This window comes from Merops nubicus, unplaced genomic scaffold, assembly GCF_000691845.1.
Source record: "Merops nubicus isolate BGI_N331 unplaced genomic scaffold, ASM69184v1 scaffold1185, whole genome shotgun sequence".
In the NCBI taxonomy this organism is placed as follows: domain Eukaryota; kingdom Metazoa; phylum Chordata; class Aves; order Coraciiformes; family Meropidae; genus Merops; species Merops nubicus.
In genome coordinates, this window is record NW_008607373.1 from 1 (window position 1) to 17,582 (window position 17,582).

Below are 17,582 nucleotides of genomic sequence, written 5' to 3' on the forward strand. Positions count from 1 at the left end.
ACTCATCAGCTTTTAAGTTCCTCACACATTCATCTGCTTGTTCCTACCTAATGCTACAGTTCATCAGCCATTTGTTGTGCCGATTAAATTGTTAAAAATAGTTAAAATAGTTATTTTAAAATACATTTCCTACAGTTATTTCATGTCAGTGTGATCCCCACCAACCAGTTATAATCCTAAAATTTCTCAAGGAATAGACAAGCAGATTAGTGGCCCAACAAAAATAATCAGATGGAATCTCTCATCATAAAGGCAAAAAGGTGATGTGCTGGTAACAACACATTTTCTGCACTGAGGTAGCATTTGAAGGATCAGGTCTTTGCTTTAATATTTGTTGTAAAGCTCCAGTGATGAAACAGAGGCATTTTCACCATCATGCTGAGTGCAAAGGTCGAACAAAACCAGGTGATATGGGGCAGAAAGCTTAAACAGCATTTGTAAATGAATATGTAGTCCAAGTTAAAAGTGAGAAACAGCAGTTCTAGACCCACCCAGGTGATTTTAAGCCAGTTCAACACAGTAGATGCACTGGTTCAAACTGCTTTTATACAGAATGTGCAGAACTTGGGAAGAAACACCTGAAAGTCACAGGAAACCAGAAGGAAAGATCTCAAACAATCTTCACTTAGAAGAATATCCATATCTCATTTCCCACATATATGTAGTGGGGAAATTGGCAAGAAAAGTGTCAGCATAAGAAATGGGGCATTTCATGATAGAACTCTGAAGCTCCAGGTAACATTAAAGCAACTGGGCTTTATCCTGTTGTATTTCAAGAAAGAGCTTCCAAAAATCAATAAGCTAAGTAGGAACACATAAGACCTTCTGATTCAATCCCAAGCAAGAGAATATCTGCAAGGCTGTGAGGTCAGATCTTGCCTAACTCTGACAGAAAACCAGAAGGACAAAAGGGAAATGGCCACCTTTAGATATGTCACCTGATCTGCCAGCGAGCTGCAAGACAAGACAGTTTCATAGAAAACTCAAACTGTTGAATAAAAATCTGCTCAAGAGTTACTACAGTGTTCACTCTGGTTGCAGCCAGGCTCGATTTGTCAGGAACAACAGAGGCTCCACATCCATGTGTGCAGGGCAAGGGAAAACCTGTCTTGTATATGTACAGCAATATATATCACTTTGATAGCAATCAAGTTTCAAACTACTCTGTATTTAAACCAGAAAATTCATAGCTCTAATACTATGATAGGGAAGCCTTGATTCTCTGCTTATCACTAGTGAAGCAAATTTCACTACAATCCATATCTCAGGCAGGAGATTAGATCAGTTTAAGTGGAACAGGACTGCTGTCATCAGACTAACTCACTGTCACCAGCATTGAACGTTCCCACTAACAGAAGCTGTTTGGTTTCTTTCAGCAGCAACTAATACACAAGGTCTCCAGGATCTTAGTGCAGACCGTGTGCTCTCAGTGCTGCTTTCACAAGTAATTTCCAGAACTTAAAGCAGGTAGTCCTTAGGGAAACACTCAACACAAGTTCAACTCTCACAGATCTGGAAACACTTGTAAAAGTTATTCCCTCCACCAGGTACTGACTGAATTCTCAAATACAATACAATGCAATCAGTTAAAATTCACAAATGTGGGAAACGTGAAGTTCACGCATAGAAACAGTTCAATAAATTCCAGAGGTTACACAGGACTTTCAAATGGCAAAATTCATCAGCCTGACCTAAGCAGCTAGCTCCTTATTCCAAAACAGGATCAATTATTTCTTTTAACAGATGTTGCTCTCCTTGTGCCAAGATCAACAGCTTCTCTGCAGCTTCCCCATCAATGTGCAATCACACCACTTCTCTGTCTTCATAGTCTGAATGTTTTAAGTGCCCACAACCTGAATTTTTCTGTGTTTGTGCACAAGTTCATGCTCATTTAACTAATCAACTGGAAAACGTATCTTCACCTATATTGCAGAACATAGGCAGGTCAACCAAGGAAAACAGCTGCATCATTCTTACCTGATTGGTCATATGGATACCTAGCACTGTCCTGTCTTCCCAAGAAAGGCCTAGTGGCCTGAGATGCCTGCAGACTAGTCTGATAGAGGGATTCCAGTTCTGAGAGCTCCTGTTCTGTGTCTTGATTCCACTGTGGATGCAGATGTACTGGGATCCTGCTCAAGTCACCTCCAACTGCTCTCTGATCAGAAAGGGTTGGACTCCTCCCAGGTACAGGAAGCCATTCAGTATTCTTATTAGCCTTCTGAGAACTGTAATACCTAGTAACATTATCCACCCAACGGTCCACAGGCATAGAGGCAGCCATGCTACCAGTAGCTCCATCATCCACCTGTTTCATTCCTCCATCATGACAGTGCCTTTCCAGGTAGGGTGCAGGGTCTCCTATAGTTTGTCCACCTCTTCTACACAGCTCTTCACTGTAAGAACAAATACTCTTAGAAGCAACATGCTGGGCACTAAAACCCTCCAAAGAAACTACCCCATCCCTAATATCCACAGTTGAGTGTGATTTTTCAGAAGACTGGTTTTTGTAGTCTTGGTTTTGATGGATTAGCTGTCTGTAACCAGAAGATGAAGGGTTGATGAAAGATTTTTGTGTTAACTTTGGAGACTTCTCATCCTGACACACTGCAGCAATCCAGCCTTTTTCATGAGTACCTTTTCTCTGGGAGACTGCATGCATTTTCTGAAACTGCTCTGCCAAGGAGCGAACATGTCCCTTTGTACTAAAGGCCTCAGATTTGCAACTTTCTGCTGTGCCATATTCATCCTGTGAGGGTAATAAAATCTCATGGCCGTCTGCTCTGGAGTACTTATTTGTTTTCTGCAAAGGATCCAAGGAGCACTGCTGTGTAGGGGATGAAGTTGCAGGGGTCATTGCATGATAGGCCCCTAAATGATCAATACTGGGCCACACTGGAGAGCTTGTAAGTTTGGAACAAGGACTGTGCTGGCTGTCCTTTTCAGGAGATGCTGCTTGTGGTGGATGTGGACAGGGAAACAGCGTAGGCAAAGACCCAGAGTTTACTGTCTTAGCCTTGGATTTGTACTGAGGTGTGAGAATAGGTGTTATGTTGTGAACCTCTTCTGACTTGCTGCTACTGCAGCATTCCCTATAGTCTTTTGGCCCTGTGGCTGTGGTGTCAGCAAATTCCACTCTATGGTGGGCATCACTCCCAGTTCTTGCAGACCTATCTGCCAACCCTTGCCTGCAGGGAAAAGAGGTAACTTGGTCATGAAAATCAGCAGAAGCAGACTGGAAGTTTGGAGCGATCTTGTTGGATGGATTGCTTTCAGAATGGGGCAAGGAGGAAGACTCTGGATATAATGATGAGTGCAATTCATGGCAGGAAGCAGGTGGGTGGAATAAAGAACTGGACCCAAATTCCACTTCTTTGTTGGGTTCCAGTGGTACCTCCTGGCTCAGCAGTACTTGGAGCGGGCCAGTCTGTTCACTAAAACACACAGAAGGGTAAATGATTAGCAGTAGTCATTGCTTATGTTTACCCCTAGGGTACAAAACTTGTACCAGGTGACATACACCTCAACACATTTTTTTCTAACTGCATTTTGATGAAGACTTAGCATTAGTTCAATAGATATGTACAAGTCAGTCCTTTGCTTCTAACCCTGATTTCCTACTATAGCTTCTGTGCTGAAACAATTTCATATTTTTAAGAGGATTTTGCTACAGTTAGTCTGTATATAAAGTGTTCTTGTACAGCACCCTACGCACTTTAACCAGCAGACTGAGCACATGGGTAGGGATAACAGTACAAAGAGTAAAAATAACATTTATATAAAACAAAACAACTGTTACCAACATTATAAACTTAGATATTTTTGAAAATACTTTGGACATATTCATGATCTGAATATGAACTGACAATACTTCCATATGGTTCCCTCTTTTTGGGCAACTTCATGAAGCATGACTTAACAAATGGAAAGAACAGGCTGAAGTTTCTCTCATATCATCTTGGACAAATATCTCAAAGATCAGAACACAAACACATTAAATAAAGTTCAAGCTGAATATAACACTATTATTTTGTAAGACTTTATAAAAAGTAATTTGCATTCTTTTATATACCATTTCAAGGCAATATCATCTTTGGGCTATATCTTTGGCATTTTTGTGCATTTATCATTTTAATATGGCAACAGAAAAATCCAATACCAAGTCCATGTGCCTGTGAGAAACTGACAGGCTCCAAACAGAAATTAAGGAAAATGTAACATCACTGCTTTGTTTCCTCTCTGAGATGCATAGAATGAAAGTTATCATGAAGACCTAGTTGATAGACCTTGTCTGTGAGTAACTGTGAAATTTGCACTGTCTACAACTTTATTTACACCAAAGCAAGAGCACAGAACTCTGGCTATGAATAGATCCTTTTCATTTGCTGCAATATTAACATGTGGTTGGGTATAAGTTTTTTGCAAAAGTTATGTTCTTTCACAGAGCAGCAGTGAGCAAGTTCAGCATTAACAAAATTAGTTTAGCAAGTTCCTTTCTTTCATTTTCTCAGAATCTTCCAAAATGCATAACTTGAGGCTCAGCATTTCTCCTGTAAAATAGGATATAATGGACCCCTGACTGACAAAAAGATCAGCCCTCATTACATATAATTCAGCTACTCCAGGAAAAGAAAAGAACATTATAAACTATAGCCCGGCAGGTGTGCAAATTAACTGAGTTTTACTATATAGCTGTATGTGACATTTTAAAAAAAGGAAAAGAAAATGGATTCTCCTCTGAGATTTCCTCTAGGCTTCTGATAAAATGACATGTAAGAAAGGGGAGAGGGAAGAAAACTAACAGTTCAAGAAACAGCCTAGAAATTGGATAGGGATGGTCTAGTGCTAGGAGGGAATGGCATGGGAAGAAAGGAGGACTAAGCTGCATGCTAAAGAGGGTAGGAAGAAAGGACCAGCTACAGAAGGGAGTTAATTATGCTGTAGTTAAAGTCACTATGGAAGAATGAATCATGAAGAGACACTGAAGAGGCTGCTAAGCCAGGCTACAGTATGCTGGGAAGCACAGAAAGAAAATTAAGAATGAGAACATCAGGGAGAGTAGAGGCAAGGTGACAGGACCAGGATCTGGATCCAAGAGTTGTGCCAGCGCACCACTAGAGAAGCAGACTAGGAATACAAGATTGGTGTACCTGACACTTTTCAAACTACAGACCACTAAAACACAGTTGTTGCTGTTCCAAACAAACGTAATTACAGCAAAGTTTTTACTGTAGTACACGCTTTTACTGACTGACTGCTTACAAAGAGCTGTGAGATTCATCCTAGCATACCTTGCCCTTTTAGCCACTTTACTGTGTACTGTATTCTTTCCCTTTGTACATAAAACCTCAATGCTGCCAGGCACTTACTGCTACTATTCTCTGCCACAGAACACATTTTGAACACGTGCACATTGAACCACTCCATAAAGGCTGGGGGGAGGGAAGGGATCGTTGACCATCCTATAACAGGACTCAAACTAAAGAAGAAATGAATAACACTGCAGGACTTGGACTAGCCAGGGGAATACACGTAGTTGGCTATTTCTTTCCAGACTGCACTGCTCATAGACGCAGCTCAGATCTGGTTCCAGGGGATACACTTGAACTACCTTGTAGACTGGGCCACGGTGCCACCCTGTGGTGGGTGGCAGGCGGGCGGCGGCAGCGGCTGCGGTGGCTGTTGGTGCTGCATGCGATCCTGGAGGCTCCGGGCTTTTCGGATACTGATCTGCAGCTTCTTATCGACTAGGGCTCTGCTGTGAGTGCTAGCGCTGGCATCATGCATGGCAAGTCTTAGTTTAGCTAAAATGCAAAAGAAAACATAGCAGAAAACAAACAGAAAAAAGGAATAAAATTGAAAAAGAAAAAAAAAAAAGAAAGAAAAAAGATGCAGCAAGAACATAAAACATGGACCATGCAAATACTGCCGCAAAAGAGTTCACAGGGATGCCATTGTTTCCACTAATGCACATTCAGCTTAGCCAGGTGCCCAAACATGTTAATCAAAACTAAACCAAAATGAAGTTAAAAAAAAAATATCCGTGTTTTAGCCCAACTTCTAACCCCTTCTTACAGGCTCTTTCTAACCCTACTACTCTAATGCTTTGTTCTGTCATTTACTCTTCTCCCGTATTCTCCATAGCTGGGACTGCTTTTATCTGCAGGAATTCCCAGCTGGGATTTGAGATTCAGCATGTACCTTGCTGGAATGGAAGCTAATGGAGCTCTCACAGCAGCTGTGTGCTGTTCCCCTTATTCTGCAGTCCATGAGAGCCAATTTCTAAATGCAAATGCACAGGAGCTACCCGCTCTGTCTGCAGCCATTCTATACAGACAGAGGGGAGCATGGGGTGAAGACAGCCAGCCAGTCATAATGGAAAAAGACCAAAAATAAAATGAAATCACATAGCACACATTCTCAAAGGTCACAATGCATTTAAGCACTTCAATGTCCTAATGCTTTTTTCTTCATCAAAGTCAGGTACAGCACAGCTCATTTCTCTTAATCCAGAGGACTCAAGAGTGGGTTACCATTTTCTTCCTATGCTACACCCTCCATGGGAAACAGGGGAGCTTAATGCCCCTGGTAATTTGGCTCGAAGATAGGGAAAAATTGTTAAATTGTGTCAGGGAGTGTCACCTACTGGGGTGCTTGCTGAAACGCACCGTTTAGCACCAAAAAGGGCACATCAGCAGCCCAGTGCTGTTACTGCCACAGTGCTGGAGAAAACCACAAAAATGGATGCAAACATGAAAAAAAATCAAGGATGAACAGGACTAGAACCCCCAGAAAGGGAATGCTTGTATAAAGGGAAGATTCTATCTCCTTACACATTCCTAAAGACCCGCTGGATCCCCATATTACTATCTGCCCATTCAATGTGAATCCATGTTTCAGACCTTTTTCTAGAATATTAGTAAATTGTCAAAAGCGCAAGAGCTCAGGCGGTTAGAGTTACTTACATATAGCTTCGTTACAGAGCACCAAAGCTGCAGCACAATCCCCCTTCTGCTCCTGATTCAGCGACTCTTCAAAGATTGAGTCTGCCTCCTGCATCGACTTCTCAAAGCCATCACTCCTCCCTGCAACGGGCAGCACCCTTCATTTTGGTTTCATTCATCGCAGAACCCTCACTTACCCTCATCCCATTCGTGACTGCCAAATTCCTCCACAGTCAGGCAGAGGCTGCACGTATGCCAGACTGCAGCACCTAGCCTCCCCTAGAGCAGAAGTACAACTTGAGCACCCTGATATGCTTGACGTCCACACAGCAAAACGATGTGAACTAGATTTTGTTTTTCACTCAAATTTTGTTTACTTGAGGGAATTTCATTGGCTTATTGCATTATTTTCAAGTCTAAATTATATACAAAAGATGGTATATAAATATATCACAGAGTCAGTTCAAATGAATTCTGTTGAGTGGGAATTATTCTCAATTTAGAATTAAAACTAAACCAAAATATATCAGTAAAATAAATATAGGAGGTCAGGGCTCTCCTTTAATGTTAAGTCCCCCATTGAAAATCATCTGTCTCTTCTCCAGATATCAAATTACTTGCATATAAAATGGGAACAAACTGAAACTACTGAGATGTCTAGGGAACAAAATTCAGCCTCAAGTGCGAGTGTAAACTCCTGCACAAAATACTTCTACAAATGTCTTCAGTGCATACACTCAATTGCTGAAAGAGACATATGGAATATGAAAACTCAACAGACTTGCAGCTTTAGGAAGAAAATCACAGGTGTAAAAAGCTGAGAAGAAAGGGACAATTGTCAAATTTCTGGAACAATTTAGAAAACAGTGTCGGAGAAAGGGACGATAAATCAACCTTGTACACAAATGAGAAAGATGGAACACTGTGTCCTGGCATGAAAACATCCAAGTCTGAGAGGTGGAAATGCCAAACCTGGTGTCATCTATTAAGCATTACACAAGTTACATACTAAAATGTACACACTCAAATGAGGCAGGGGGAAACAAAATACCGGAAAGGTGTTTTTTTTTTTTTTTTGTTGAGGAGTGGGGGATTTTTAATGGGAATTTTTAATCTGTCATTGTGATGGAGAACATGAGTATCTTCATCAACCAACAATAAATCATGTTTTCTCAACTTGCATAACACATGCTATGGCCTGGCCTGCCATCATGCACGGATGCAAACAAAAACTTTCTTATATCATGAACCCCAAAGAACTCACACGAAAAGCCAGTACTGCAGAAAGAAGTGAGAGTTTGGTAGAGGAGTGAGTTAATCAAGCAGCACATTCAGTTTCAAAATAAAGGCTACTGAGGCTTGTAATCAAGGCCAGTACAGTACAGTTAGCTTTCTTTGCATGAACTCAGTGGTTTACTTGAGGGCGAAATGAGTCACAAGTTGTGCGCACAAGCCAGCCTTCCAGGCAGTCAAGCAGTCTGCTAATGTTAAGCTATTACATCTCTGACTAGGGTGGGGAAAGGCTTAAAAGAAATAAACAAAAACTTTCCCAGATCTCACTTTAATGTCTGGAAATTCCTCAAACATTCTACTGAAGTCTTTTTTTGATTAAGCATTATCCTGGTTTCTTTTTAAACAGGGAAAAGCTAAGCATTTTTTAATGCCACCAAGAGATGGAAGAGGGGTAACGTGCTGGAGAATATGCCATTTTCTTTTGGGCAGGAGGAGCAGAGGAGACAATGTCCCTGAGCTCAACAACACAGATTTACCTTTCAATTTTTAAATCATTAGCATTTATGTTATGAAAGTAAACACTAATACCAATTAAGAAAGATATCCACCTACTCTGGCACATCACATTTTTCACCTGGTTACTGGCAGGTCACAACAGGACTGTTAAGGGTAACCAAGTGGCTCACTGATGGTCAGCAAAAACTATAGAAGTATTCCCACAGAGATTGTATTTTTCAGCTGCCATTGGCACAATGACATTTTGGCTGCTGAGCAGCTGGTGTGGCTGTAGGCTGCAGAGCACTGGTTGTATTGTTCCCATAGCTGGAACTGCTGTGAGGTGCCCCTCTCTTTCCTCTCTGGTCCGCAGCAGCACCTCAGGTCTTACCTCTAACAGGTTTGAGCAAACAGCGTGGAAATGGCAGAAGGCCTCTGGCAGCGCAGGAAGCCACAGTGGGTTTGCCCCAGTCATGCATGGATCTGTGGGAGCAGAGCCTAGGCACTCACTACACCATAAGCCCCTTCTTAAATGCTCTACCAGGCTCCAGGCTTCATTCTTGACTGGGTCCATGCACTTCATCCCACCTTCTCTACAACTCCCCTTACTGGCTGATAGGGATTTAGGGCTAGAACGAAGCCATGACATGTGAATCCTGTCACCAAGTTCCCTCTGCTACGGCTCTATCCTTCCAGTTAAATCTCTTCTGCTGCCATCCCCTGCCAAAACATGAGGAGTCATGGAGAAGACAGTAAAACTTCATATTTGCCTTCTAATTTTTTTTTTCCTCCTCAATTCTTTTTCCTTAGAGAAAGATATGTAAACTAAACCTAGCTCAGATTTTCTATTAGATCCAGCTTAAGCCTATCACAGTAGTTGTTCCCAAGCCTGTGCTGTGGTTGTATAGTTGGGCATGGAGAAAGGGTAGAAAGAACAAGGGCAGGAACAAGCAAAATTGCTTTGGGACAGCGATACTACCAGAAACAATCAGAAATAAAACAATGGCCTAAATGAACAAGCTATGCTGCAGGGAGACCTGGGGTGTCTGAAAGGTCCAAACAGCCCTGGTCATTCCAGGATGTTGGTTGAAGCCTTATAGCTAAATCTAGGCATCAATACCAGCACTGCTGCATACCACCACGAAAATGGAAAGGCACAAATTTATTTTAAAAAAAATATCTCTGCATTACTTAGTTGTCTCATTTTGAGGGAATTTGGTCAAAATACAAAACAGTTTCTTTGCGTCGCAGGTTTGAAATTGATGGTCTTCCACTAACTGAACATATAAAATTGTAATGGAGGGGAAGAGAAACAGAGACAGACTTACAATGGGAAATTAAGATCAAAGGGTCAAAAAAGCTTCAGCGCTACAATCTTGCAAAATACACTGCATCCAAAAAGTTACCCTGATTCTGCAGTTCATCGAGATCCATGAACCTGCTGGGGCGGGGATTAAAGCCCATTGCTGCCTCCATTTCCTTCTCTCTTTTTCTGCGTAGTTCTTGTTCACGTGCTCGCCTTGCCACCTCTTCTTGCAGTTCATCCAGTTCACTCTTTAAAGGGACAAACATCTCCCCACCTTCAAAGAAAACCAACCAAACAAAAAAACACCAAACCACAAACTTTTTTGATTGCATAATCTCCTAAAGTATCAAGACAAAGAAATATTAATGGAGAATATAATTAATACTAGAAGGTAAGACTGACCAAGCAAGGACCACAATTTTGGATCACAAATTCTGCTTTAAACTTTATTTTTAAAACCCTGCCCAAGCTATTTGTTTCCAACTGCCTTCTGTTAGTGACTGCCAGAAATGCTGCAGTATTGCTTCAAGCTCCTCTGCAGCAGAGCCCATCCCTGGATTCACTGACCCAAGAAACAGCAAACGGAACAGAGAGAATCATTGTAAAGAGATAGCTCTAAGCTCATGCTGAAATTGAGGCTTCTTACTGTGCGTATAATTTGCAAATAATGCTACAACAAATGAGCCAGATATTAGTTTTAGTAAGCAAAACAGATTCCAACTGAGATACTTTTCATCTAACTGCATAAGCAGATGAAAATGGGAGGAAAATAAAGTATATCAACATCCTAATCTCAACACAGCAGAAATCAATCATTATTCTCACTTCACCTATAATCTGTATTCAAAAAGTATTTCCCCTCCTCCCTCTCCCTTCCCCAGACATCCTCTGGAATAAAATATTTGCTCAGAATAATACTTAATCAGAATGCATATCTGCAGAAAAGTTCAGTCTTAGCCCAAACACCCGGTAAATATCCGCTTTTATTTCTGACAATTTTGATTTTTTGTATACCATTAGAAGCTTGTTTTCAGGACCCATCAATCCTATAAAGTTATTAGGAGTTATGCTTGGAAAAGCATTTTTCCACTGACAGCAGAGTACTGAGTTATGAAAAGAACAGAAAAAGAAAAAAAAAAAAAGGCTTTACTTTATCAGTTAAATCAATACTTAAAAGTCTACTCAAATCGTCAATACTCAAAAAAGATGGCCAAGCAACATGATCAAAAGAATAAAAAAGTTTTTGCAGCCTCCTTTAGTAAATATTTTAAGTCCTATCTTGTAAAACCATGTCACATGTCCCAACATTTCTCTTCCCTTTCCTTAAAATTTCTTTGTGAAGATAAATATCCAGAAAGCAAAGAACTCCAATATAATTTACCTTGCAAAACGACTGCTGCTGAGGAAGCATATCTTACCGTTTCCAATGGTGTGGGGGCTGTTTGCCCAAGTCCCAGCTGATGAAGTAGACTCCACTTCCAAGATGCTGCTACTGTGAGACTTTGGGATGTTACGCCAGGCAGGAACCAATCCACCTGCTCGCTTCATGTGAGCGTCCCTCCGAGAAGACAGCAATTATCATTCACCCTTTTGCTAATGTCTCCAAGAGGAATTATATCTACCTTTTATTTTAATCATCACAAATATTTACTTGCATTTTAATTACATTTAAAATAAAGTTTATTGTAAGAAAGTCTTCAGGGAAACAGAAAGTTAACAAGGAGGGACACAATAATTCTGTAATCCTCTGCAAGACTACACAATGTATATTAAACCCATGTCCTGACAGTTATTTTCAGCTGTAAGAATCTATTGAGAATCTACTATTTTGGCCACAAACAGTCTCCGTTCATGACTGCATGAAGCTTCCTAAGCCAAGGAAAGAAATGCATTGTACTGCCTATTTATTTCTGCCTACAAATACTGCAAACATCTTGCAAGACTTCAACAAACCTCTCAGACTGAAAAAGTGAAAGATTTCTATGAAAGACCATTGATCTCTCATTTTGTACAAGGCTTCTCTCAGGGTTTAACTGAAACAAAAAGGTCTACGAGCTATTCAAAGAACCCTCGTGAAGTTCACTATTTTAGTTTTTAGTCTGTGATCTATTTCAGATGCATCATTTCAGTCAACATTTCTCATTCAACTGAACCTCATTTTTCTTTTCCTTTTCACTAGCAGTAAGACATCAAAGAAAAAGAATCAAACCCACTCAGATTCCTATTTCCCTTCAATCTCTCCCCTGCTCAGATAAACCTGTATGACAAGCTAGGAGCACCACTTCGACATCTCTAAAAATGAAATTTTTTGAAATCTACCTGTGGGTGCTTGAGCTTTCAGACAAAGCCATGTCCAGACTAACTGGGCTGTTGCTGTTGCGTTCACTGCTCTCATAGCCAGACTCCATTCTCTGTATCAGATGAGGATGTTGATCCATCATATGATGCTGGGTGCCCCGGCCTAGCACACCACGCTTGTATCTGACATTTGACTGGCTTGATCTTGTTTCTTGAACAGGGTGTTCCTTCACCTCATTCTCAATAAGCTCTTTTCCTGTCGAGACAAAGCAATATAGCTTGGTAGAATCCAAGCTTCAGTAGCAGCAAATCATCTACGTGTATATGATAGCTTCTCAGCCATGCTGAAATCAGAAGCACTGCCTTAAATTCAGTGTGAAATTAGCACTATTAAGCAGAAAAAAAACCCCCAACATACACCTTTACAGTACTTCTAGTAATTATCAAGCAATAATCTATTCAATAATTTTTTAATCTCTTCCCTTTAGCATAACTTACCTGGATGGGAATGTGGCTAACAGTCAAGTCTGGAAAGAAAATCCCTTCCTCCTCATACCAATCTCTATTTGCACAAGACCACTTTACAGTATACCCAACTGCACTTCCAGTTTATATTTGTTACTGTACTCTGTTAAATCCACCTCAGACATTGCACTTTTTACATTGTTTATTTAGCCATTTATGAATTGATCAGGCCTATACAACATTAGCTCATAGAGAATGAGAAAACTTTTTTTTTTCCTTTAATTCTTCCTTACTGATTTCACTATATCTTCCCACTTGCCTCTTGCTTGCTCCCCTTGCATTTTTGCCTGGGGCTGTGTTCTCTCTTCACCTTCCCTACAGATATTTTTTTATGCTTCCCAATTCTCTTCAACATTTAGCTCCTTCTAGTCAATATCATCTGTCCCTCCTCCTCCTCAGGTCCCCAAATTTCTGCAACAGCATTATCACTAAGCACAATTCTAGTGCCAGTCACACAAACATCCTCCTCATCCATACACTGTCCTTCAAGCACTCTGAGACAGGAGTGCAGCAGCTCCAGTAGCATAACAGCACAGAAACCAGGAAACATCTCTCCACAACCTTCACAGTTTCAGTACCCTCCTCTTGACAGGAGCAAAATAACTGTTATATTCATCTGCAGACTGGGGAAAGGTAAGAGGGGGCTGGGACAGAGGCAACAAAAGATACCCTAAATTGTTTCAAAACAGATTTTACTACCTTCAAAACCAGCAAAACAAAAGACAAAGTCTCTACATACAAGTTGCGTAGCTGTGACAATGCAAAATGGTCCTAGAAAAATCATCACTAGGTGCCAGGCTCTTATCCTCAAAACAGAAACTCTACATTGACATGCAAGGTACTCACCACACCATAGTCTAAACTACCATGTAAAACTACTACAACAAGACAGAGAAGAAGAAACAGGCCATTCCAAGGAATGAAATCCCAGATACTCAGCAGTCCAGCCCTGTGTCTACTTCAGCAGTGCAGATGGTAATGATTCCCTTACTTCTTCCTTATATATGAAATTTAGCACATCAAAAAGTAGTATCATGCATGCAACATGAATATCCACACAGAAACTAGCCTTCAAAGTCACAACTCACCACTGACCTCAATGCTGTGTTCAAAATTTCACTTTCCTACTTTAAACAAAACCAGAGAGGGGAGTATTATAAATTCCACGCATCCTGAAATAAATCCTTCTTCTCAAACTCTTACCTGCTTCTTCAGAGAAGGGGCTAAGCTGAGTGTAGCCACAATGTTTCCTCTTGTCTTTACTGAAGATGCTGTCTATATTCAGAGACTCTCTTTTAGGCCTCCAGGTTGGCCGGTACCTGCTGGATGAACTGGACTTAGACTCACTACTGGTACTCTCCACTTCCCAGTCTCGAGAGTGTGCAGACAGGCTTTTGGAGGGTCGTGTTTCTGCCTGATCCACACTACTCCCTCCACGAGGGGCATTCTGGATGGTTTGAGAAGACTGCTGTGGTCTGCTGTGGATCATATTGCTCACTGTCTCTTTAAATTCCCTCAGCCTGCTGGTGCTGCTGGATGGTTTAGGGGCAGTTCTGGGGGCTTGTTTCTCCTTCAAGGTTTCTCCTACAGTTTATAGAGACAGCAAAAGACATAAAAATAACTTCAGAATAACTTCAGATTAAAATAGTAGCCCTACTTGCACCACCTTCTGACTTTGAAAAGTAAAAAAAACAACTCTCCCTCAACAAAATTAAAAAAAAAAACCCAAACAAACAAAAAACCACACTAATTCCCAAACAACATCCCCAAAAAAAACAACAACAAAAGGCAAAGACAAAATACAAAGACCCAAGAATCAAGGAGGGAAATGCAGGTACACACCAAGGATCTTTAAAACCTACAGAAAGAGATACTGATGTTTGAAACAAAAGTAACATCTCTTGCCTTCACTGTGGTATCCTGATGGCTGGGCCTCATCTCCTTTTCGCCGAGACCGGCTAGAACTCCTCTTGCGGTCTGCCAGTGAGCCCTTTTTGGAAATATGCCTCTGATTGCACTCGCTGTCAGTCAGGTGCCCTGGAAGGACAGAAGAACACAGTAGAGATGACAAGAGCTTTCATACTGAGTGTTCTGCCTGCTAAGTGCAGCAGGGCTCTCCTGCTCCTTAGGAGCTGCAAACGCTCCAATGCTAACTAGCAGGTTTGCTCAAGTTTTTGTATCCAAAACTTTTTGGTTTTGTCTTGAGAGGGTATTCTGGTTTTAAGGTCAAAAAAGAATACAGCCACTCAAAGAACTCTGGTTAATGGGAGCCCATCCATGGGGAGATGGAAAAGTTGACATTGCCTTGTCCTCTAATAGTCTAAGGACCCTGCTTTCTTGCTCTCTAAATACTTTTTCAGTTTTAACAGCCACAAACACAAAACTCTTGAGCTGTCATTAGTCTGTTGAGTGAAGACTCAAACACAAGAAGGAATTACCATGTCATACTAAATTACTGGGCATTATCAGCTGCTCGGCACTAACTGTGCATCTGCACTCTGTTTGCCTGTAGGAAACACTAAGTAATCTGAGTTAGTCAACAGTGAAGAAGCCTCAGCTGGCTCTCAAGGGCTTAGCCAGCTAATTTACATCTGCCACAAGCTAAAAGCATAGACACAAACCTTCAGCATTGATCACCTGACACATGACAATGTTCCTTTACTACAGCTCAGTGTCTGAGTGTTAATACCTTCGCTTGCACATAGTTTACTCCCCATTTCCCCTCATCAAATGTGAATTAAGAGTATTTGACACTGCAAGTGTATTGCCTTTTCTTAATTGTATTGTTCTCACACATTCACAGTCCTAAACCTGCAAGCACAAACACACATAAGGCTTTACTGACATGAGTAGTCCCAAGCAGAGATGCAGGGCAAGAAGGGAATTTATGAATAAGCTACAAAGATTTTTCTCTAGCCTTTATATCACTAACTTTGACCTTGCACAGAACGATAAGAAAGAAAAATCCTGACTACCCAGTAGTGGATTAGCAGCCCCCATACTACATAGCTGGCTATTCTGCACCTTGCCTCTGCTCTAAAAATGAACATAAAAATCAACATTTAAAGCCAAATTTTTACACATAAAATTGTACCCTCAACAGCTGAAAAAATAATTTGCTCCAACTACAATTGCTACAAGATACTACAATAAACGAGTGGGAAGGAATCCAAACAACAAAAACCAAACTACACAAGACTTACACTTCTATTCATTTGCAAAATCAAGAGTGATTTTGAAGCCAAATTCTTTAGAAATAAGCAGATTATAGAAAAGAAAAGAAATTGAGGAAGCAAAAGAGAAATGCTGGCAGTGAAGATAGAACATGGGCAACATTTAGGTGTCTGAGCATGAGTCAGTGCTTCGGGAGAATTCTTCCCCCATCCCTGCCCCCTTTCATGGTGTGGACTGTCATACATCTTTTAGGGACAGAAAGAACAGTGAGGTCTTATACCTTGTAGTGACTCCCCTCAACCTAAAAGAGGCCTATGTTTCACTTCAGAGTTTACAACTTCTCTAGCTCAACACTTCCATCCCCTGAAGTTCCTTCAACCCAATACAGAGTGATTCAAGTACTGTAACAAACTATTTAAAGACACTTAGTGCCACTGGAGCTAGCTTAGGGTCTGTGTAGACTAATTAGAGCCCAACCTGGCCTTGTAAAGTAAAGGCTGCTAGCTTTGCACAAATATTTTCTCCTCCTTTCATAAACTGCAAATTGTCACTGAACCTTTAATCGCCATGGAGGACACGACAAAAATCAAAAGTCTGCAGGACACAGGCTTTGTTGTCTGTACTTGGATTCTCTGGAACACAGACTGAATCTAATATAAAACAAATACAGTAACTACATGTCCAAGAATATCAGCTAACGATTTACAATGTGTTTTTTTTTTTAATTCAATAGAAAAACAAGACAAGATTTCTGTCTGAGTGCCCAACCATGTGCTTAAAAGGTGCTCCTTGCTAAATGTATCACTTAAATACCTCACACTCCAGGGGTGGGATGGCTTCATTAGCAAACAGTGGTATTCAAAGGAAAAGTTTGGTTTGGTAGAGGTTGCTTACATATCTAAGAATATCTAAGAGAATTAAATCAAACAGGTTATGAAAGAATGCTCCCTATTCCCCCCACTGAAATCTCAGTTACATGAATAGGGCAGCCAGTATACGCACATTTTTCTCAGCAGCACAGGTTGGCAGGAGCAGGAGAGGGCTTATGCAGCCACTCCTCATGCCCTCCTTCTGAAGTACCCAGGTGCCTGAGGCCATACGACCCAATGGTGGTCCTTCACCGGAGGACGAGATGGGAAAGGGTCCATAATTTTCTGGGCTGGAGTAGTGGATAAATGGCCATTAAATGAAGAATCCTGCTCTTGCCCAGAACAATTCAGATGACAGGTCAATGTGGATGGCTCCTTTATAGCCCCACGGATCAGCATTTGATGATTGAGCAGTTGTATGAGTTGGCAGAAGGACTTTTTTGGAAAGGTTTTGGGTAGGTAAAAAAAAGGGGAAATGCCCAGACAGGTGGCTTGCTAAGGGGACAGACTGACCATAGCTAAGGTTGAATCAGGGAAGGTGAGGACAACTGAACTCAGGTGGAGAGATGGGCTAAGCTGAAGGGAATAACACAGGATAGAATCAGTAGGAGAAGAAAGAAAAAGAAAAGGACAAAGTCACTAAAAATGACAGAACAAAAGGTTACATGCTGAACTTCATGCTTATCTGTTTGCAGTCATCCCCTTACGCTCGCCTTCCTGCGGACTTACGCGTGCCAG

General features: G+C 41.1%; 1 protein-coding gene across 1 annotated transcript in view; it reads right to left on the reverse strand.

The window, feature by feature from the left end:
* Window positions 1-1,977: 1,977 nt before the first annotated feature.
* The window catches only part of LOC103772566 (inactive ubiquitin carboxyl-terminal hydrolase 54-like), a gene marked incomplete at both ends in the record, with an annotated part of 17,065 nt that continues 1,460 nt past the window's right edge, over window positions 1,978-17,582 (reverse strand). Inside the window, 8 exons of the mRNA XM_008939901.1 lie at window positions 1,978-3,434; window positions 5,612-5,804; window positions 6,966-7,085; window positions 10,079-10,252; window positions 11,397-11,536; window positions 12,298-12,532; window positions 14,005-14,385; window positions 14,707-14,838. Coding sequence (XP_008938149.1) covers window positions 1,978-3,434; window positions 5,612-5,804; window positions 6,966-7,085; window positions 10,079-10,252; window positions 11,397-11,536; window positions 12,298-12,532; window positions 14,005-14,385; window positions 14,707-14,838 — 2,832 coding nt within the window. The remainder of the gene's footprint in view (window positions 3,435-5,611; window positions 5,805-6,965; window positions 7,086-10,078; window positions 10,253-11,396; window positions 11,537-12,297; window positions 12,533-14,004; window positions 14,386-14,706; window positions 14,839-17,582) is intronic.